Genomic DNA, 24,609 nt, shown 5'->3' on the forward strand with positions numbered 1-24,609 from the left:
GGCAGTAAAACTAAAAGGTGGAATTTTCTAGAATTGAAAATGGTTGAATACATTATGTTGTATCCTAAAGGGCTGCCGGCGCCAAGGTTATCCAAGATGATCACCGTGACGTCATATTCTGACATGGTGTCCAATAATTTTAATTTTCACCCAGAACTAAGCTCTTTATATACTAGTCTGAATGATTTATTAAAATAAATAATGGGCAATTTTTTATTGATATTTAATATTTGTCTTGTGTTTCCCTGTCTCTAGTGATATATCTGAGTAAGATGTTATAAACCTAAAGTAATTACTACTTAAGCGGTTGTTTCCTACATGGCACGCTTTATAATTATATTTTAACTAGCTGCCCAACCTGGCTTCGCACGGCTATACTAATGGAAAAAAATTAAGCCACATCTCCCATTTAGAGTAATGGTAAATAAAAAAAATTCAGTGAAAATTTATTATAATGCTGTATAATGTACCGGAGAGAAAATGAATAGCACCTATGTTTTCCGACTCGTGCACGCAACGTACAACTGATGTACCCGTACTTCGCTACGGCAGTCTACAGGCAGATCACTCTTGCGCCGCTCATTATACATGCCCCTCCTTGTGTGTACGCCACTGCCGCGCGATGCCCGTTGCCATGGAGACGCAGAAGGCATGAAAAATGCAAAATCCTGTTCTAATGCAGACAAAGTGCCCACTGTTGCCTGGTTTTAACCACCCATGGGATCTAATTTTCAGAAAATGTCATCCTGCGTAACATAAAGAACATTACTGTGAAGTTTCGAGTCTGTAAAATATATATACTTGAAAAAAAGGACAATTTTTGATATTTAAAGTACCCGCAAAGTTTCAACGGTGATGAGGACTGCACTAACAATGAAATAGTCGTTTACTTCTAGCGCCTGCGGCATCGTCAACACACACTTCGTACGTGTACTGCATGCTGTATATAACCCCCTCCAACGCATTTGATTCTAAATTGGACTTTTAGTAAGGATCCCTAATGTTATTGATAATATTATAATATAGCCTATAGCCTTCCTCGATAAATTTACTATCCAACACTGAAAGAATTTTTCAAATCGGACCAGTGGTTCCTGAGATTAGCGCGTTCAAACAAACAAACAAACTCTTCAGCTTTATAATATTAGTATAGATAGCTATATCTTATCGTAATTTTTACATTGTGACAATTAAGGTGCATCTATTTGTCAATTTTAGATTATAATTAAAGAATTTAATTTGGACAGCTATCATGGAACAACATTTTAAACAGCAATAAAGCCTTATTGAATGCAAATCACTGTGATGTGGTACTAACGCATACACAACGCATTTAATAAATTGTTGTAAACAACCTTAAAAAATAATATAAAGCTCAAAACCGAACAATAATGTCAGTTTAAAAGGCGAAACCACTACTATGAGCTCACCTAACGCCAGTTATTTGAAAACTTGTTTTAAGGCAAATTGTTATCAAATTAACACTCGATGAATTTTAAAAATTGAAACTAGCGCTACCTTGCGAGAATCATGATTTGTTTTATTAAGTTGTGATTAAAGTATTTTCAGATAGTTCCTACACATTTCGTATTAGATGGAAATAACTTGGGTTGCATCAAATTGGTATATGATAACTACAAACTAATGCCTCGGATGAGCGGAGTCGTGCATGTATCTTACCAGTAGTTTTCAGTTCACTGAACAAAATGTGTCCATGCCCATTATTAACTGGGATTGTTTCGAAAAAACTAAGGTTTAGTAAGCTTTGTTTGTATTTCAAAATAAATATATTACAATATACTGAAAATCATGCGCGTTCGAATGTTATGGTATTAAAACAACAATGCCTCTTAAATGAAAAAGTGATAAACCAAAGAACACCAGAGAAAAGCAAAGAACAAGAGCATCAAAGAAGAGATCATGTGTTTTTCTCATTTTATGTGGGACAATAGAAGACTCTTAATTGCTTGTAATTTTTTTTCTTAAGTTCCAGTCTCTTACAGTGTTGTTTATTTTTATAATTGTGTCATTACCTACTATTATTAAGCGTCTTATGTGTAAAGGTTTAAATTCATCACGCCAGCGCCCATGCATTTTATGTTTTAGTCCCAAACTTTCTCAATAGTAAAGTGTAATGTAGAAGTTCAAAATAATCATCACTTACTTCGAATATCACTGCTCGAAAATAAAGTTTAGTAAAGAGCTGAGAATAAAGTTTTTATAAGCAACAAATATACGGGATCTTTTAGAGTAAAATTACAAGAAAATGCCTTAGTAATAGTAACTACAAGAAAATAGAATAACTAAATCTGCGCGTGCAACAGAGACTTAAGAAACACACACTGGACAGACAAGATTTTCCGGCACCGAGATGAGTGGTTGAAGCTGTGCCTCGACTTTCACAGTTCTCAAAAGTAGAAGGTGTTGACCACATCCCGAATACCACTTGCGAGGCGTTACATGATGTTACTCGCGGACGCTGAAAACTGCATGAGGTCGTTTGCAAACACTGTTAAGAGAAAAAAATAACAATAGCAGAATAAAAAAGTGTGCCACTGGTTCTACTTGTGAGAATGTCAAGTTTAAGACAAGTTTATCGTAAATTAATATTTTAACTATCCAGCGAAAGCTCCTAGAAAACTATAAACCTATACATAAACTTTATATATATATATATATATAAATTATATCAAAGTGATGTGAGAAATTACCATGTCTATATATTTTTTATTTCCTTTTTTTGTTATATTTATTGCTTCTTAAGCATTGCCCATATATGAAGTTACGACTTTTTAAATCACAAATTTCTTGAGTAATGTATTATCTTAACAATTTCTTGCCTCCATTTATAAAATATAATGTAATACGTTTATAAGTTCTGCAAAAAACCTCCCTCCTCTGTTTATATTGACACTTAAACCATGAGTCTGTAAAAATATAATATACTTAAAATATTTCCTATGCATACGACCTCTCTTCCATGCAAATGACCTCTCATCGATGTAAATGACTACTCTCTTTAGTAAAATACCTCTCTCTCTCTCTCTCTCTCTCTCGTGTACACGATCTCTCTCCAAGGCACTGAACCTCTCTCCCATGCTCAAGCTTTCTTTCCCCTGCACACTATCTCTTTCTCATACATATAGACTCTCTCCCATGTACGCAACCTCTCTCTCATGATAGCGAGATATCCCCCATGTACATGACATCTCTGCCAAGTACACGACCCGTCTTTCATGCACATGATCATTATGTGCATTATTGTGAATCAGTGTGATAAAAAACACATCGATCGAATAATGCGCACACAATCAACTTTTAAGGACTGGATATATTCGTGTTTTTATTGACCTCCAACAAGACTTTACATTTCTCTTTATACTCTATGACGAAATATTACCTGCAATTTTCTACCGAGAGGTTTCAAGTCTCATTTTGTTAGCCTTAAATCGGTAATTTGTTAGTTCATGATTCCTTATTGGTCAAAGTATACCACACAATTTATGTGCGGATAGCTGAAGCAATTTAGAATTTTGTTGTATCATGAAATGTATCCGTGAATTTCTCCTGGCCATATCTGTGTTCTATGTTAATATTTAGGGCATTTTTTTCACGAAAAATAACGAGACTAGCCGAGAGACTGTAGCGTCGACTATGTATAGTAACTAACTTGGTCTACATGTCTACTGTTAGCACACTTATCACGATAATTCAGTGTAGAAGCAAAGGCGTCCAAAATGGCCCGGTCAAATAAGTCAATGACTTCTTTTGCAAACGGCCGATTGTCACAAGAAAAAAAAAACGCTGGTGTGAGCGTTCCTTTTTGCTGTCTATTAAAAGTTTAGATTTTTTTGCGAAAAATGCATGGCACCCCTGAAGTTTGTTTTTAATCGAACATAATTATCCATGTAAAATTACTGTTATTTGTAAATTTGTACATTCACATGAAAACAAATGTATCACTACATAATAGTGTACGCAGTAACACGGGTTCATATTCTTACCCGGGCATTTTCAGTGTGTATTGTGTCAGTACTTCCAGCAGTTAAAAGTAATTTGTAAATCGTTTCCTGAATAGAGTTTCAGTATTAACTGCGCACATAATAAGCATGATACAATAAAATAAGGTAAAAAATTTAACATACAACAATCTTTTCCGTGATTAAATAAAAATTTTTAAATGAAACATCAATTAAAATATAAAATGATGTGCTTATTTCTGTAATAAATTCTCAGTATTTTCTCGAAAAACGTATTTCATATATCGATGGCTTAGAATGAAAACCTTGTAGTATCTCATAAAAAGCAAATTTTACAGCAGAGACAAAAAACCGTTTATTTCGCCCCCCTCAATCAATGGTTGTACAATTCTTTTATGTGATAGAAAGCAGTAGGATGCTCATTTTATTTCTTTCAGCCAAATATGTGTGAGATACGAGGTTTTCCAGCCAAAAACATAAAAAAAAACGTATTTTCGAGGTTTTCATTCTAAGCCATCAATGTGCAAAAATAAAAATAACAATGTGTTGTAGTATTACAGACTATCTGTTGGCAACTGGTGGCCGAAGCGCACAGAACACTGGTCTGAGTGCACGTACACACGACCTCCATGCGGGCCTCCTTCTGCGCAGACGCGAAGGACGGCGCCTCGGCCGACACCTCGCAGCGGTACGTGCCGCTGGCCTGCAGCGTCAGCGAGCACAGCGCCACTCGCTTGTCGTCCGACAGCGTGTGCTGCAAGCAAGCCACACACTAGCATTGCGCCTCGTCCTCTGCTCTTGGGGGGGGGGGGGGGGGGGGACATCATCGCAAAACTACCCACACAAAGGTCGAGGTGTAGCTTTACACACGTGTTTCTGAAAAACCAAATTGTGCTATACAGACTTCGGTGAAAATAATACACGAATTTTTTTAATTTTTATAACAATATATCAGGGGTGAAAAATACAGTCATTTTTTAATAGATGAAATTGCACAAATATAAACTGTTAAAATATTTAATTTCCTGATTTTATTTTGTCAGAACAGTTTGCTTGTAGGTACACACATATGTACCTACTGGTAAAAATGCAATATATATATATATATATATATATATATATATATATATATTTGCCAAAGTTAATTTTTCCTGTACATTCCTGAGATTTTTGTCCATTGAAAATCAGTGTAAACTAGACATGAATTATGTTTAAATGATTTTTCTTTATCAACGCTATTCAGTGGTACACAAAGCTAAGTACAGCGACACAATGTTAAGTTTGTTTATAGGGTAAAATGATAGAACATCGCGTTCATTTAAGTAACACAATAATAGAGTCATTAAATGTTTATGTATAAATATGTTTGTGTATATATGTATATATACATACATATATACGTAATGGCAGGCGAGCGGAAGGCAGCGGAATCATATTTGGTTCGTCTGTTGCGTTAGTTCGTAATAAATCGTTCACGACGGCCCCCTGGGGGAAAAGGCGTTAAGAGATATTTTATCCGGAATTGTAGAAAGGCGATGGGGGGCTGTCAATCAATAATGATGGTGCTGAATTGTAAAGAGAATCACCTGACGCCATCTTCATTTTCTATGTTTATTTTTTTCACATTTGCTGCCCTGATACTGTGAGTCAGGCCCAGTAAGGGTAGTGGTTACCTAACTACTGACTTATGAGTATTTTAAAGAGATTGAAATATAAAATTATGTTAAAAATTTACAACTTTCGTAATATATATCATTTTATGAGTTAGGTTTGGGTGTGGGTCTAGTCAAAGCAATGTAAAGTTAAGTGAGCTTTGGTAAAATAATAAAAAGTGTAGTTCGTTATCTCACTGCACGGTAATAAAAAGAAAAATGTAATGTGCAAATTTTCGGACCTTAAAAAGGAGTTTAATTCATCATATTTTCTAAAAACATTTATAAATGAGTAAACAGTGTTGCAGAACCTGTCTGATGTAATCTGATTTATGTCTGATATAAATGACATAAAATCTTAGTGCACGCACATAAAAACTAGTAATGGTAATTATAACTGATATAAAATCTTAGTGCACGCACATAAAAACAAGTGATTGTAATTTTACATTTATTAAATATTTGAAAAAAAAATTTTAAAAGTAGTTATTTTAAACAATTTTGTAAAAGATATATCCGAGGTTATCTTAAATGTTACTGATCTAAATTATGGAAGCACTCCATCCATACAAATAAAAATATAAAAGTAAATATATTATTATACATATTTAAGGTCCAAACCTTTTTAAGTAATTGTTATTTAAAACCATGTAACAAACTATAACAGATGAAATCCCGTTTGTGTTTGATTTAATTACGGAAACACTCTTACATAATTTTATAAGAAATTGACGAATGAATTGTGGATTATATTAATAACAATAATTATTAAGAACCCATGTGCGGTTAAAATATAATCCTCTTATTGCAAGAATCAAGATGATCGTGGCTTGCGGGCCGTTTAGTAACCACTTTTTTAAAAACATATTTTTGATGTGTTAATATCTTGTTTTTCGGTATATGGCATTTGGTAGGAGTAATTTCGTGAATGGAACGGAAGTTATTTGAAACGGAAATGTGTTGCTCTCATGTGTGGAAGTCTAAGAAATCTCGAAAGGATGGCGGACCCGCGTAAATCATCCGTATATAAATTAACATTCATGAAAATCTGGGGACATAATTAGCGAATTTGTATGCCAAAATCACTTTTATAACAGTTTATGTTATCATTAATGGTCATAAAAAGAAATAACGACAAATTAAAATATTTGCATTACAATTTTGACAATCATTGGTTAACATTGAAATTTAGAAATACCGCCGCACACGTCATATTGTAGAGGGACAAAAAAATTGTAAGCATTCACATATTTGACGCCAAGTAAAATAAAATAATTAAGTAATTAAATTTTTACTGTTGAATCTTAATACTTGAATCAGTTTAATAAATGTAAGTTTGGTTTGTAGAAAGTATTTTCAGGCCAATTTCTTTTGTTTGAGCAAAAACAAATATAATATGTATTTTAAAATATTTTGGATAATATTTTTAAATTTGTCTGTTGGACTGGAACTTTTTGTTTTAAAAATACAACGATAGCGCAGCGTTCATAATGCAATAGAAGAACAAACAAAATTTTAAATATATTTCGCAATGTTTGCTTTAACTAAACTAAAGGTATTGCAAACATAATTTTAAAGAATTCTACGTTAAATATCGTGTCCGAGTTTCGTATTATAAGTTTATTTGCAAAATGAACAAACGACACGCTATTTTTTTTGGTTTAAATTACCTACTCAGATTTTGGGTGTATTAGAAGTTCTTAATTAAATGAATCAAATCAGTGGCGATCCTATGGAAGAGTAACCCAAATTATTCTTTTCCAGCCCTCACTTTTGGTCATAAGTTTTGTGTAAAAAAGTTTCATGGTGAAATTTTTAACGACCACTGTAACTTTTTTTTTTTAAGTCAGTATCCTTGGAAATAAAGTAAAACCTAATTACATTTTAATACGCTAGAAATGCGTTAAGGAGCGTAATTAGAATTTTATTTACTTTTTTTTTAATTTCGGACTTTCTTTCTCGCTGGAATTTTAATACCACCCAAAACCCTCTGGCCTTCTGACTTCCCGAAAATTCGAAGGTGACGTTTAGTTATCATAAAAAAAAAACAACTTCGCTAAGCCATTAGATACGCAGTAAAGGGGGAAAAACTTCCAAAGCATTAAATTATTTTCTTAAGAAGAGATTTATATTGTGATTTTAAACTTAAACTTAACAGAAAATATGAAAGAAACATATGACACACGATGTATATATACATTAATTTTTGACTGAAAAAAGAATATCATCTATAAATGCACAAAAATAATAAACATAATTTTCTAAACGCTAGGAAAAATTCTTCCTGAGTAGTACAGGAAGGAGACTCCTGCGGTAGGGTCCGTAAGGAGGAGCCGGAGGAGCCTACTGCTATATTGGATTATAATGTCAATGCGGCCATCTTGGATGACGTTAACCTTGACCTTTGACTTTTATATTGACCCCAGCGGCATTTTTGGATAAACCATTATGTTTTCCCGTTAATTTTTTTCCACCATCTTGGGATTCTAGAATTTTTCGCAATTTTAGTATCAAACTCCCCAATCTATAATGTGCACATTTAATTATGGTCACCATCTTGAAATTCTATAAATAATTTAAAATAAATAAAAACACCCACGTCGTGGAGCTTGGAATCCGCGGTTCGAACACAGAGAGGGCAAAATAAAAATGGCGACGTGTCCTTCCTCCTCGGAAGCCAACGACAGACAACTCCCACTACTAATGCCCAGTCATATATAATGTCAGTAATCATAATGTCATGGTGACCATCTTGTTTTCGTCTGCTGGAGACTGTCATCTATGATCCGACAGATTGTTTTCATCTGCTAGATGACACTGCCATCATATTATTTTAATTTTTACGCACTAGAGTGCAGGAATAATTTATTACTGTGGCATCCACCATCTTGGCCACCAACATGACATGCTGTAATTATTAAGCCTGAAATTTGGAAAAAATTCCCAAAAACACCAAATAATCACTTTATAAAATAATGATTGTTTCAGTCGATTACAGTGCTTGCTTCAATCCTTGACTGAAGAAAAATATATTAATATACTATACAAAGGACAGGTTTGAGAAATAAAACCAATAAAATTTTAACAAATAATAAATTTATAACATAATTTATACAAGAACAAAAAACAAGCAAATTACTTCCGTTTCTTCTTGGAGTTAGAAGTGAGTCCTTTTAATATATTGACATGTCTTTTCAGAGAAGTTCCACATTGCAGTTGATTACTACATTTTTTACACAGCACAGTGTTCTCAATTTCGTTAAAAGGACATTTTTATATTTCATTATGCCTTGCAATTTGTTATGCATACAAATTTATTGCCGCAGAACATACATTTTGATTCTCATGAATGTTTAATATGTCCGTCACAATACCTGATAAACCTTGTGAGGTTTCCTTAGCATATAAACTGGATAAAACACGTTGTAGTAATATTTAATGCGTTCAGACTTATATTTTACAATTGTGTATTACGTAACCTCGAAGATTTAGAGGTTTTCACAGTTTGTAATCATTGTTAATCATTGTCACTGGCACTGTTGTCATCGCAGTCGACGTTGCTGATATAAGGGCCCCCGAATATTTTGAAAAATTTATCATTGAAGTTGTTGAAGGTGATACGTCAGACTGGGCTGAAGAACCACAAATACATGATGGTACAAATTTCATAGAGTTCTGCTCTAAATATGGCAGCGATGCCATCGAGGTCTTCAACTTTCAAGTCCGAATAACACCGTTGAGTAACTGCCAGGGGAGTTTGTCTTCACTCTTCCACGAACAAAGAAGAACTGAGAGTCACACCCAAGGCAAACTAGTTATATATTTATACACAAAGGTCATGTGACACTTTGTAACCAATAAAATTTCAGTTTCTACCTTTACATTTTTTTCAAATGGACAGTCAAATAGACTAAACTCGGTATAACACACCACACCCTTCGCATTGTGACAAATTTGACAACATGTTCATTGGAAAGTTTTAGTCTTTATGCCATCTAGCATGCTGTGCTAACATAAAGGTTCTACCACAGTATTTGCAAACAGGTTTTTTCTTACGCTTAATGCACCCAGTGCAGGTTTTATAATGCTAATTTAAGCTTTCTTGATGATTAAATGATTTATTACATATAATGCATTAAACAGATTACTTTGCAGTACATTACTCGGGCACCCGCTTCTTTTATGTCTGCAAGCATTTTCTGGTGTAATGAATGACGCACCACAGTATTTTCACTGGTGTGATAAACGTCCGTCATTTGTTGAAGTCTCCGAGATTGCTGGCAAACCTTCAAGCAATGGAACAGCACCTACCGATACCTCCTCTGCAGCTGGTATCACATATACCATCGGGAACTCCAATGCCTTCAGCGTCGCAACTATCGAGGTCTCCACTGACGTCGGGTCGTTGCCACCAAGACTCTGTAATTGTTGGCATAGCTCCCATCGAGGTCTCTGCTGTCATCGGCGTCACTGCCATCGAGGTCTCCGTCAATTGTACACCTTCCATCAAGACTGTTGAAAATGATGGTAATGATGTCATCGAGTTCTGAAAAATAGCAGACTTATATGTCAGACTGGTCAAACTAGACGATCCGCACTGCTGCGCGGCCAGAGGTGGAATATGGGTCATTTCGTCTGGACCTCACTTATATACTCGAGGCTGCTGGTATGTGCGTAAAAAATACAATTTGTTTAATTTTTTACTAGGTTAAAATGCAGGTACCATAAAACTCTAGAATTAAAAAAAAAAAACACATGTTCAATTTTTACAAACATTTTAGCAAAACACACAAGTTCATATTAGGTTCAGTCATTAAACATTTTCATAAGCAATGTCTTTAATTCTGTATTGAATGCCTCGTCTACTCTGGGTACTGTATCATCGATTCCAGTTATGACTGGTTCGCTATTCTTGGGCTCAGGAACACAAGTATTCGACTGCTCATCTTCTTCGTTGACGACAACTTTGGTAAGACATGAACGACGATGTCTACGACCACGGCTGCAACTGGGTTTTGCCTAAGTGCATGTTGAGACAAGATCACTGACTGAACTACGATGAGACGCACTTCGTTTGGGTATCTGTGTAAATGCATCGCACATCGCAACCAGTTGCGACACGTCCAAGTTTGTTGTTGTATGTGCAGACGAAGCGAAATCTTTCTCGATGCTGGCTGGAAATATCATGTGTGATCTCATGTGATAGACGGCACAGTTTCCAGGTTCGCAGCAATCTAACAGCTACTGAGTCGGCTCGTAGGGCACAGGGAAGTGCAAAAACCGCCACTACTAAGCGACTCCATCGCAGGTTTCCTTATAAGTGCGCAGATATCCAGCATCCCAGTAGCTGTATTGGACACTGCTAAAGCCGGGTCTTACGCTCACGTACACGTTGGCAGGATGAATCTAATACATCTTCTTGCAGGTCTGCCTGCAACTGAAGGTGCGAATTGTTGCACGCCTTGTATGCGTTTTTATGCATTAGCTGTGAGTTTGTACAGGCACATACTCGTTCAAATTTGTCGTGTAGATGCCCGAAAACATTGCACGAAGCTTGCGCGGAGAAGAATAACCGTAGTTGGTTTGCAGGTCTACAATTTCGGTGACTTTGCTCAACTGTTTCTTCTGTTCAGGTTCCTTGACATAAATAATGCCACACCGATTATGTAGTAGTAAATCATCTAGAATGTTTTTCACTGGGTAGTAGGGAATTTTACCTTCGTCCCACTCCAGGCAATGATAATATTTCTATAGTCATTCATTCAGATGGTTACATTTTCATCCAGTAATTACAAGGTCTGGGTTCCAGTAATGCTGTCATCCTCATAGGTGATGGAGATTTCCTTGAGGACGAATCTGTTTTGACTCTGGAAACCTTGCAAATTTCAGTACATCTTGATGCGAGCAATGCTCGGCCGTAACTAAATTAATTTCGCAAAATGCACCACTATTTATGAGAGGATTTTCACAAGCTTGTATCGGCAGTTGTACGATGCAAGTCGATCGTAAAATATCAGACACAAAGCGTAAGGGTTTGGTGAAATATTTCCACTCGTAGATATCTCGATCCTACAGTCGATGAGGTTTGAATTTATTAGATCGTACTGTTTAGAAACATCGAACACCATTAATGGAGCCTTGTTCTTCAAACTGTATGAACTCAGTACCGGTGACTGTCCGCGAACATAGTATGTTTGCTGAAACTTGGCATACATTTGATATGCGAGAAGAAATATACCATTTTCAAAGTCTATGATTATGTCCACGTACGGATAGATTTCGCTGTTTAAAAATATTTATACATTAGGTATTTGGCAGTTTTTGAACATGGTAGGGTTAACTCATACATTGAGTTGACTTCCAGCTAATGCCCGACGATAATGTACATTGGTTTTTCCGTAGCGAAACTGGAATTTACTATCCAGTTAATATGCTGACTTCGAGGTTAACCAGGACACGTTCCTAGGCTCCAGGATCAGAATGGTACGCCAATTTCCTTGCCATTTTCTACGTTCTTCATCATCTGGATACCTTAGATCGTGCTCACTTGGACGTTAGGTACCATCCACTCGATAGACTGTCGTGTTAGCGAGACATACTGTGAGTTTTCTGGAGCAGCGACTTTTGCATCAATGTGTGTGTTGGCTTGAATAAGTATGAGCTCTTGTTTCAAATGAATGATTATTTGCTTATAGTCTCCAGCGAATCCGAGAAGTATGGACATGGGAACACAAACTTCGAATTTTTCTTCGTCATAAACAGGCAGTTGGTTTTTATCCTCGAGGCCCCATCCTGCCATCTTTGCAGCAGACAGTTCATTCAGCATCAGCCAAAGGTAGTTTTTCATAACGGATATTCTGCCTGCATCTCTTGTCTGGTCCATCTCGACACCATTGAGTACATTCTTAATGCAATCTATTAAGTGAAGAATGCCATTACTTGATATTGTTGTCGTTATCGGATGCATGCCATCCGCTTTTGACAACATGCCTTATATACATAGAAATTACTGCAAAGGTAAAATTCAGATACCTTGGTGCTGTACAGCAAAATGTACTTCAGAAAGTATCACGTATAGTCCATCCAGGAAAGTTTGGTAATCGTGCAGTTCCATATACATAATTCTGTCATGGAAATTACCGGGTCTTCCACATTGAGAATTTCGTCTTTCATATTTATTCTACACTTGTCCAATACTGAGAAAAAACTGTATGCTATCAGGTTTTAAAACACTGATTTCTGGTAAAGAATTGATCTTTTGAACACCAATGTGATTTCTTATATATTTATTCGGTGTCATAAACTTTATGTTCATCGCTTCAAGTGCAGATGTAATGTAATTTCGTCTTGAAAATTTACCAAGAGTCCTTACTGGTTAACGATTCTGACGACGACTTAATGTGCGCACTTCATGACGACTCGAAGGTAAAAGATACTTGGTAGCACTCCAACCAGTTTATATCCTGGCAAGACCATTGGCGAAAATTTTGTTATGTGGTTTCGTCTTCTGTTGAGAAATGTTCCACTTACCAAATTGCAATTTATTCGAATTACATTCACAGGCAATTTATTTACTGCGCCTGTAGATTCATACTTGTTTCCTGCATCGTTATTCTTTGGTTCGAATCTGACCATCGTGCCTATAGTCCAAAGTTTCGTAAAGTCGACATTTTCACTGCATATTTTAATGCTTTTTTGGGTGTTCGGGTTTTCGTAATGTAACTTTTCCTTGATGTATTTTTCAATGTTGACAATTTCGTAAGATCCAACAGCTAACTGTATTTCATGAGCGGTCTCCTCATTTTTTTGGAAAGCGAATCTTGCATTTATATTCGTCGATATTCGGTATGGCATTATACGTTTGAAAATTGACGAGTCCGTTACACCGTTCACCTTCCTACTCTAGAGGCGGGAAATGGACCGTCCGCAGCTTCCATTGATAATTTTTCCCTTGAAGAAGTAATAATTTTTAATGTGAATTGATTCTGATTTAAATTTATTTACGTTTGATTTGTGTTCAGCGTTATCAAAGTTTCGCATGTTTTTACATCCCTATTGCTGTTAAAATTACCGAGAAACTACAGTATAACATATTTTAAAAGTAAACTTTTTCCCAATTCCTTGGGCAATTGCTTTTTTAATGCAGTTGTAACTACAAAAATCGTGTAATATTGCTTATTAATGTTAGTAAGTTAGCAAGTTTGAATTTATTTTTGTCGAAATTTTTTTCTTCTTTTGCATACGGATTACTGGCGTGAATTAATTTATAAAGGACCACACGTCTCTTGGCATATGAGAGCCGATCAGGTAATAAAAGTCTCTCGACATCCCACAGAATGCTGATTTCACCAGGAAGAATCTATATTTCATTCGGTCTGAACTCACCGAGAACATTCGTAGCTTTTGCTCCACGTTGAGTCTGTGACGAAGTTGCTTGCTGCAGATCCGTATTACTTTTAGATTCACTGCGCGTACGCGTCTCAACCTAAACTTGCGGGGCAGAATGCAACACTAGCTGGTCCGCAGTAGGTGAACGGACTTTATCTTTACATTTTATTGGCATATCGTGTCAAATGGCCAATAGAAGTAAACTGCGGATGACTCTTACCACAGAGCAATACCAAGTGTAATAGGTTCTTCGCGCATTTTTTTTTTTAATGTCTTAATGCAGCTCGAGAGAACGAAAATGTATTTTTACAGAAGTTATAGGTATATACTATATTGTTTGCATTCCTTCATTTATTCTTACTCAGTAAAGCACCATCACGGGTGTTTTTCAGTGGCAGTCTCAGCCATTTGGCAGGAGAAGCAGTTCGTTGGCAGGTTGTGACATGTCTTTTTAAATTATCGTTTCTTGCAATCAGTTAAATATCGTACAATGCGGATTATTAGCACATTCTCTCTTCTTGTGTCGACGACCATTACCGCCATTCGAGAAAATCTGGTCACAGTAACGACATCGATGCTCGATAGTTGTTGCGAATCACCAGCCATTGAAGTCTCGAAGGTTGTTGGCATCGCTGGTGAAACTACAACCGCAAATGTCTCATGCAGTGGTGGAGACACCTCCAATACTCTCAATCTATTTTTCGAACCGTTCCCTGAATATTTTTCTAGTATTAACTGCACGCATCAAAAGACACAATATATCAAAATATATCTACTTATTGAATTTTACGATTATCTTTTTCATGGTTTAAAAAAAAAATGATTGTATGAAATAAATATCAATTGAAATATAAACTTATGCGCCAATTTTTGAACGATACATTCAGTATTGCCTCTTAAAACGTATTTCATTATGAGGAAAGAACCATAACCATGAACTGAACAAAGTTACAATATATTTCTTGCAGTATTAAACACTATTTCTTGGCAACTAATTTCCTAAGGAATAAGTTGTGAATGTACAGGATATGGATTTTTTCCCCAGTGCAGGCATGCGGAGAAGGCGCGCGAAGCCACAAACATGGAGCCCCGAACTTCCCGACAGAACCTGCCCACAGCCTTGTCTGCTCGGGTGCTCAGTGGGGGAGCAGGAGAGGAGGGAGGAATAGGAGGCGAAGAATGAGATTGACGAGAACCGGCAGAGCAAGCCAGAGTGCTGGTGGCTTTTTGTTGTCTCTCTCTCTCTCTCCACAAACGGCTCTCCGTAGTCTGTGGTGTGAAACACAGCTAGCCACTTTCACACACTTCAAACAATCGACTTGAATTTGCATACAGTTTTAGAGGTTGTTTCCTTACACCCTTACACCGCTTCCCTCTTTATCATTCTCCCCGAAGCTTCCACGTGTCCTGTGGCCTTGGAGGCATCTGAGGTTGAGGGATAACATTCGCTCATCCTCCAACTAAGGTGAAAATTTGTTGCACATGACCAAGGTTTTCGTCCATTGAACAGCATTTGGTTGATATTTTTTTTTTTTTTTTTAGTATCAAGCGGGAATCGTCAAATATTTTATAGATGAACGAACCGTATACTGTATAGAGATAATACAATAATGTGCTCTGCTCATTTTATGTGTCAATAACTTTTTATATAATTAACATTTCCTAAAACCGCTCATTTGTAGTAGGGTATGTGTATTGCTAAAATATTGCAATTATTTACGCAACTGGTGAAAAACTTTGCAGTGTCTTACTTAAGACAGTCTTAAAAATATATATATATATATATTTTATTTTAAAGGCTACATCGGAAAAATAATGTATTTTACCTAACAGATCTCAGCTAAAACAATAAAACAGTTTACTTTCTTGAAAAATCTGTAATATTTTAGCTAGAAATACAAGGGAAATACCAAAGTTCATAATACAAGTCACTCATTCAAATATTTATTGAACCGAATCACTCCCGTCCTAGGTTCGATCTATGAATGATACCAAAAAGTTGATTAATTTAAAATCATAATAAAAATTACAGGTTCGAGAAATAAAAACAAGACCTTCTTTACAAATATAAATTATTACGTAAATTTTATTCCACTATACGTAAATAGATACGAGCCAATTGTAAAGGTTTTTTTTTTCGGTGAGCAGAGTCTGTTTGTTATCAGTTACTATCGATCTACATGACTATGTGTCCATAAGCTACCATTGACCATGGTATTATTTCTCTTTGAGACATATTTCTAAATAGCATCATTTACTCCTCAACGTCACGCCATGGGTAAAGAGCCGTATTCATTGTCTTAAATGCTCTTTTGAAAGTCTCGTCTTAAAATGGCTCAGTTTTACCACAAGTACACTGTAGACACAAATTCTACTTTACTGATCGATTCTTCTTCAAGTTGAGTAACTATATTCTGTTTGGCATCATTAAGAAAGGTACAGACATTTCTTGGCGAAGGGATCCATACATGTAATAAAAGTCTTTACACATTCCTCGTAATGCTGAATTTGCGAGGTAGATTACATTTTCATAGGTCTTAAAGCATGCCAGATGCGCGCTGCAATAATCTTGCATGTTAGTGCTTCACATATGTTTCAAAATATAGCTATCGACTGATTAATGAATTTTTCTGTTTGAATTGTACATGCTATAAAATGATTAGTTTTATTTTGGTAACAGGAATTTACCAATCAAATGAATCTGGGAAAATAATTGCATGTCTAATATCTGGCAGTTCGGAGAATCTTGTCTTATCTGCTTTAAATATGACATATTTGTTTCAAATATATAACATGTATAGTCGAAGAAGGACTTGAGATTCAGATACACTTGGTTTATACAACTGGCATTGGACAGGGCCTCGTGGTGTTAAGAAGCTTGATCTATAAGCCCGACATTGGACATTACTCGGTTGAAATATATTCCACGTAACATAAAAGGTCACGAGTTTAGGATACACTCGTTATATATGATCGTCATTGATTTTTACTTTGATGTATTGCATGCTTAGTACTGACAAAGAATATCTCGTGGTTTGGATACGCTTGTATATATGCATGTAGGTCAAACTCTTGTATTAAAAAAGTGCACTAAACACGTCCTTTATTGAAGTCATAGTGATATCGATTATCATAGTTATTCATACGTGCAGGAGTCATTGATGAAGTGAGGACAATTAATTAAATAACTACTTTAAAGAATAAATTACTTTTCATCGACCAAGTATCGACCCAAGGACTGAAATATATCGAATCATTCATTGCATTTAAAGGTGATATTTTTGATGATTCTTAGAATTATTTACTAATTTCTAGGTTAATATTTACATATTTTCATGATAGCAGCCAAAATTGCATCAGCTTCTTTTGGTGGCTGAAAGATTCAAATTAAAGATTTTTTAGATTATTCATAATATTTAATAAAGTAACAATTATTTTAGATAAAATTATATTTTTTGCATCGTCCAGAGATCGCACCTAGGACGGAAATCAATCTATTCAATCATTTTATTAATAAGAAAATTCAAATGATTATGGTAATTTTTTGGATTTATAGTCAAACACTAACAGATTTTCAAGATGGCACCAATATGGCCGACAAGATGGCCGAAAATATATCGGATGATATTGTAGTAAGTACTACCATTGCACTCTACCAGATAAACAATACAATTATATGGTGAGGCAGAGATTCCTGGCAATCGAAAACAAGATATCGGATCACAGTTTGCTGCCATAAGGTCATATTGTTTGGTTTAATGTCTGCCTTAACGAAAATGGTGGTTGGTCAGTCTACCAGCTGTCACTACAGTAGGAGGATTATTTTATTTTTGCTCTCACAGTTTCGAACCGAAGACTCCAAGACATAAGTGCGTATTTTATTAAACTTATATTAAAATTGTAATATAAATTTTTAAATTTTATTGAATTTTTTTATTATATTTACGCATATTCATGATGGCAGATGTGATGTAATAATTCAAGATTGCGGAATTCAAGAGGACGAAATTCAAAATGGCATTGAGTTTTAGGTCAATGTTAGGTCATGGTGGAGGTCAGTTCACGCTCAAAGTCAAGGTTAAAGTTCAAGGTCAAATATCAAAATCAAAGACATCCATTATGGCTGCAGTGATGTCACAATCCAATATGGCGGACGGCCACCATAGGCAACAGATCCTGGATCCAGTAGGATGACCTATCTATATATAATACCACTTCTTTATAAATAATACATTAATTTTAACTATAATTAACGTTGAAACTAACACAGCTAACGCAACCACTACCGTATAAAATATTACAATTATTTCACAAATAACTTATACCAGTACTGTATATACAACTAACACAACCCTTGTCACTATCTCTAACATAACTACATTTTTCTCTAACATGGAAACTATTAGTTAAGGGTAGTGTTTCGGTGAGTTTTTTCACTTGCCTAAAAATAATAATTGTTATTTAGCTGCACCATTAATAACGTTCATCTTAAGTTAACGAAGAACGCTGGTTACCTATTATACGAGGAACTTGATCAATTTATAGCTATCTTTGTAAATTTACGGACACTTAGTTCACTTACTTTGAATATGAATTCAAAAGAATGTTCTTGGTAAATTAGCGAAACATTTAAAACAATAATTGAGTCTAGAACAAGAACACTCTTCGTTTGTCCAATCGTGTGGTTACTTTTGTCTAGAGTGAAATATACATCGGTGAAGTCAAAATACGGAGTAGTTACTAAGAAGATTCAGTTATTTGAAATAATGCAGAACACTTCGTTTAACTGAGTGACATTCTTCGTTGAAAGGTCCCTAAATTTACTGTAATTTCTAACAGTGTGATATCTCCAATTGACTGATGTTCAAAACCAATGTGAAGGAAAATAGGAAGACCGAATGGTATAGAGAGAGAGTTTCCAAAATCTGACGGCGTTCTTATCCTGCCAATCTACTCAACACGATGACAGCGGTGTTACGGATATCAGTGGAGGGGGAAATGCCATGCCCGCGACCGAGAATACTCTTCCTTCCCGTGCACGATATTGTTTGCACCCTGTACACTATATTGCCTGCACCCCATACACGATATTGCTTTAACCCGTACACGATATTGATCGCATCCCACGCACGATGTTGCTTGCACCCCGTGCACGATTTTGTTTGCACCCCGTCATGAAATTGATTGCACCCCGTGCATTATATTGCCTGCAGCTCGAGAAAGTGCGAGAATCACGAAAAGTGTGCACGAAAAAGTGGAACACTGTTCCAAGTGTCTGTCACCTCCTTCACGCTATTAACAATTTTCGCAATGTATATACGAAGAACTATGGTTGACAATTACCAAGGGATCTTATTTATATTTTTTATTTATTTCGTATTCGTCGCAGGTACTAAATTTACTTGTTTTTTAATATCCACACACTATAATCTTTGTTGAATACTAAAAAAAAACTTTTAAACCTTGCAGTTTCCAGCAAAAAACACTATTCTTCCTACCAAGTGCATTTCAAACTTTACAAATGAACACATAGAGCTCATAGGTTGTAGTTTATCGGTTTATTGAGTTATTATTAGTTATTATAAAACTAACTGTGCACTCCACCGTCAAATTGTTAGAGTAAGGGGCACGGATGTCGTGGGTTCAATGAACCATGGACTAAAAATAATATTGCTGGGGGTTTCCTAGATTACAGTCATTTTAAGGACTAAGATATATATTTTTATTGTGATAATAACGTTTTTTCGACAGCAAGGTCATAAGAGACAGCATCACACAGCGACATAGACCCGGGACACTAGGAGAAAAAAGAGGAAGCTGCAGTTTGCTAAAAATCACTAGAAGAAAGACACTAGACCGAAAGTAATTTGACCGAAATTTCGGTCAAATGATTTTCGGTATAGAACCTGATATTTGAGAAACACACAATGGCTTACTATAAGGAAACATGCTGGCAATTGCCTGGAGTGATCTCGAGAGAAACTTGGGAAACCAAGATTATAGCTACCGGCTGAGGATTCGTAGCTGTGTCCTCGAGAATGAAAATTGGGTGCCTTACTATTACAACAACTCACTTTATTCCAACTGTATATAAACTTATGTGAATCTACTTGTACCTTATCTGAACAATCGTTTATATAAGAAAATGTTTAAAAAATATATGCTTTTACAAGAAAAGTCCTAGGGAACTCAGTTGCTAACGCAATCTCTTGTAGAACTGCAAGGCAGAGCTTTGAACCAACTGTAATTTTACAAACTCTGTCTTTTAAATTTGCAAGTGTTACCAATAGAAACTGAGTTCCCATAGATGTTCCTTGTATAAGTACAAAATATTTTTTTACAGTGTAAGAAATATTACATATAGTTTAATTCCGGAAGAAGCAATAGCATCTTTTGAACAGAAATTCCTCACATATAAGCACCGATGTGTTTCCAAATTGGTTAAAAGTCCATCAAACTTAAACTGTTTTGAAAAATTTTAACAGATTTTAGTTAATGAAAATCAATTGTTCATTCGTCAAAATAGCTTCACTATATTTGTGAAATCCTGGAGTTTTTTTCCAGTGATTAAAGCTGGGTGATTTATTATTAATATGTATTGCACATTTTAAGCACATATTTATATCAAAGCCTACTGATTTACCAATTAGTAACAAGGAATAAGTAAAAAGGTCTCTATTTTCTCACTGAATAAAATCCCTTTTAGAAATGACAGTAGGCCTACATAATTATATGGATTTTTATTCAAGGGTGCAACTGAAACAACTAAAAAGTAGTTCGTAGTTCCAGACAACTGGAACATAGTTCTGTGTTCCGCTGTAAACAGAGTGCACATGCGCGAGGCAAAAAAAAGTGTTTTTTTTTTTGCCTGTGGCCGTAACCATTTTTATTTTAAGCTTTTTTATATAATCAGAAATTATCCGAGTGTGCAGCCCTAGCAACACACTATAACAGCTGAACTATCTCGACTACCGAGGTGAAGCCACATCGAAGTGGTAGACTGCACTGACGTCGCGCTCTTCACTGTAGTTTGATAACCAGTGTCGAGGAAACAATTGAATGCTAGAGATAGCTAGAGGTCTATAGAAAGTGAGTCTGAATTCAACCGACAAACTTCCGCTGTTGGTTTATCACGACCAAATAAGTTGAAAACGCCAATAACAATTATGGTATACCTAATCTTTGAAGATAATAGTTGAATAACAATTTTATTGTGTATAATGGAGAACGTTTACAAGATGGAACATTGAGCATCAGGATTTTAATTGATCGATGTTCTACAACAACCATGAATTTTTGACTGCAGAAAAAATATTTTATGGAAATAATTGAGGATAGTTAAAAGGCACATTAATATATATCACGAAAATAAAGGAGTTACTCCTAATTATCTAATGAAATATTTGTGCTGCAGCTATAATATTCGCGTTCGTTGTAAATCCTCTTTCAAATAAACATTAATCAGACACAAATTTTTCACACTTAAATACTCTCTATTATCTGCAATAAAAATGTTAAGCTCGATCTTCAGAAACCTGACCAGACTTAGAAGCACTTTAAATATTAATTTCGTGTAGAGGTTCTCAATTTATTATGTCATGACTGCACTGCAGAAAAAGTTGGTCGGTTTTAATTCAGACTCATCCAGTACATACTTGTCAGAGGTATTCTTCAGGAGCCATTCTCAAGAAGACGCTAGAAGAATTATAAGAAATAGAGCTCTACTACTTTCAAGCTCTCATTTGATCTCTCAACCTGAAACACAGTGGCTGCGATGCAGAGCGATACATTGGTACAGTACACCACTTGGATGCGGCTCAATGGCAGTTAATTGGACTATCACCGCGAAATGCTGTAACATACAGATTGTCAATAAGAGAATTTCCCAGTTTCCAACATATATTTAAATTTTTTTTTTTTTTTTTTTTTATCAAAGCATACGTCATATTCATTATGTGTACCTTTAGTTGTACAGCACACATCCAACCAAAAGTACTATTCTTCCCACATTTTGGTTAACACGTCCGGGGTAATGGAAGCAATATCCTCTTCAAATCTTTGTCTTAACTCTGGGAAATCACTAGGTAGCGGCGTAACGTAGACATGATCTTTTATAAAGCCCTAAAAGAAAAAAACTCACTTTGCGTTATGTCAGGTGAACGTGGATGCCAGCGAAAAGGTGCTTGTTTTGTCTCGACCATTACAACTAGTCCAACGGTCAAGGACATGAACGTTTAACTACTATAGTACCAAACAATTTTCAGTGGGGAGGGTTTGAACTAGCAAGTTGCAGAACACAAAACGCTTTACTCTCAGGGGTCATTATTTTGCCTAGATGACGACGAAAGCGCGAAAACAACAAAGCAGTACTCGCGCATGCGCTCATCTGAAATTGTTTGAGTAGCTCTTTGTAACCTCAAACTAAAACCCTACAACGCTTACAGTTGATACAGTGGGGCATTGTCACACGGACGGGACGGGCTGTACTTGAAAGTGTAGGAAGTGGGAACTCACGTCGACCTTGACGCCCTCGATGTTGTGGCTGTACTTGGGCGGGTCAGACTTGGGCACGAAGCGGAAGAACTCCTCGTCGTCCTTGTACCACTTGACGGAGTAGAGCGCGTCGTCCCCCAGCTCGTAGTCGCAGCGCAGGAGCGCGCCCTCTCCGCGCAGCCTGTAGGGCGGCACGCTGAGCCGGCCCATCTGCAGGCCGCGCGCGCCTGCGGGCAACACCGCGCTGCCACTGCTGCTCTCTCCTCAACAACACATCTCTGCCCTCAGTTGTGCGTGGAGGAAGCACATATTTGGAAAGGGGCGACAGCATTGTATCCCCTTGGAAAGGGTACCTTTCAGGGTTTTCTGTACAATGACAGAGCAGAAAATAAACTGGAAAGGTACCCTTTCCGATTTCTTAAAATGTTTTAGTTTTAATGCAAATATGTACTGGAAAGGTATCCCCTCGGAAAGGGTACCTTTCAGGATTTTCTGTACAATGACACAGCAGAAAATAAACTGGAAAGGTACCCTTTCCAATTTCTTAAAATTCATATTATTTTCTGCTTTAAAATCGTGAAATATATCGGTTACCTTTCCAAGGGGATAACTTTCAGGATTTTAAAGCAGAAAATAATATGCATTTTAAGAAATCGGAAAGAGTACCTTTCCAGTTTATTTTCTGCTGTGTCATTGTACAGAAAATCCTGAAAGGTACCCTTTCCGAGGGGATACCTTTCCAGTACATATTTGCATTAAAACTAAAACATTTTAAGAAATCGGAAAGGGTACATATCCAGTTTATTTTCTGCTGTGTCATTGTACAGAAAATCCTGAAAGGTACCCTTTCCGAGGGGATACCTTTCCAGTGCATATTTGCATTAAAACCGAAACATTTTAAGAAATCGGAAAGGGTACCTTTCCAGTTCCTACCCAGCTACACTACCGCCACCATAAGTCTGAAAGGAACCCTTTCCAAGGGGATACAATTCTGCCCCCCCCCCCCCCTTGGAAAAAAATGCCGAATATTTCTTGTTGTGCTTACAATGCAACAAATGAGTATATATATTTTTAAAAAATACACAATAATTATATTAATTGATGTTATTATGCTTACTAATATACATAGTCTTCCCTGAAACAAAAACAAAAATCATGAATGCCTAGCAATAATCCTAACACATTTGCACCTCGAACATTTTGCAGAGGCGTTGTTGATGAAATCTTATTGCCAAAAAATGCACCTATAATTTATTTTGCATGTTTTATTTCAGGTGGTATTAACAAAAAAAATTCACAGTGTGCTGGGCACAACAACCGGGTACATGGACGAGGTTGTGGAACTGTCGGTAGTCGGCATGCTGAGACGTGGTTCACGCACTTCTGCTCTTAGAGACAAGTTAGTGCCAACTCAATCATCAGACAATGTTGTTAGTGTCGAGCAATCACGGCGCAGTCCGTCAGCTGCAAAGAGCAGCGTCACGTACTGACCATGTAGCAATGCACGCATGGCCCTTACCTAGTTGAACCACACTCTACAGTGACGCTGTTTTTTTTTAAAGATAAGTGGCACACTGGCAAGTTTGAGAGTCAACAGAGCCAAAAATACCCCCACCCCTTTTTAAAATATTAAACTGAAGTTATACAAGTTTCTCGCGTTTAAAGTTTGCATTACTTTCAAATGCTGCCGTGGAGAAAGAAAAGAAAGAGAGAGATAGCTGGTGAATGTTTGCTCTAAGGGGCGGGATTACTGATGCCGGTTACTGATGGCAGCAAAGAGTATGATTTCATAAACTACTAGAACTAGAACTTTAGCTTTGCTCAACAATGATAAGTTTACAAGCTAGCAGAATCTATTTATGTATTTATTTGTTTTTATTTTTAAAAAAATTATTAATTTATTTTTAATTTTAAATATTTTTTTTCTGTAATTTTATGATATAAAAGAAAACATGTGTTGGTTTTCTCCGTGTGCTTCTGATTATTCTTGTCAATATATATGGTGGTTTTCTCCGTGTGCTCCTGATTATTCTTGCCAATATTATGATGCTTTTCTCCGTATGCTCCTGATTATTCTTATCAATATTTTGATGGTT

General features: G+C 36.1%; 1 protein-coding gene across 1 annotated transcript in view; it reads right to left on the reverse strand.

The window, feature by feature from the left end:
• LOC134527149 (uncharacterized) overlaps positions 1-24,609 on the reverse strand; it is a 290,286-nt gene that overhangs the window by 13,232 nt on the left and 252,445 nt on the right. Inside the window, exons 2-3 of the mRNA XM_063359544.1 lie at positions 22,535-22,740; positions 4,599-4,734 (exon numbers count right to left, since the gene is read on the reverse strand). Coding sequence (XP_063215614.1) covers positions 4,599-4,734; positions 22,535-22,740 — 342 coding nt within the window. The remainder of the gene's footprint in view (positions 1-4,598; positions 4,735-22,534; positions 22,741-24,609) is intronic.

The sequence above is a fragment of the Bacillus rossius genome, chromosome 1 (genome assembly GCF_032445375.1).
Source record: "Bacillus rossius redtenbacheri isolate Brsri chromosome 1, Brsri_v3, whole genome shotgun sequence".
NCBI lineage: Eukaryota > Metazoa > Arthropoda > Insecta > Phasmatodea > Bacillidae > Bacillus > Bacillus rossius.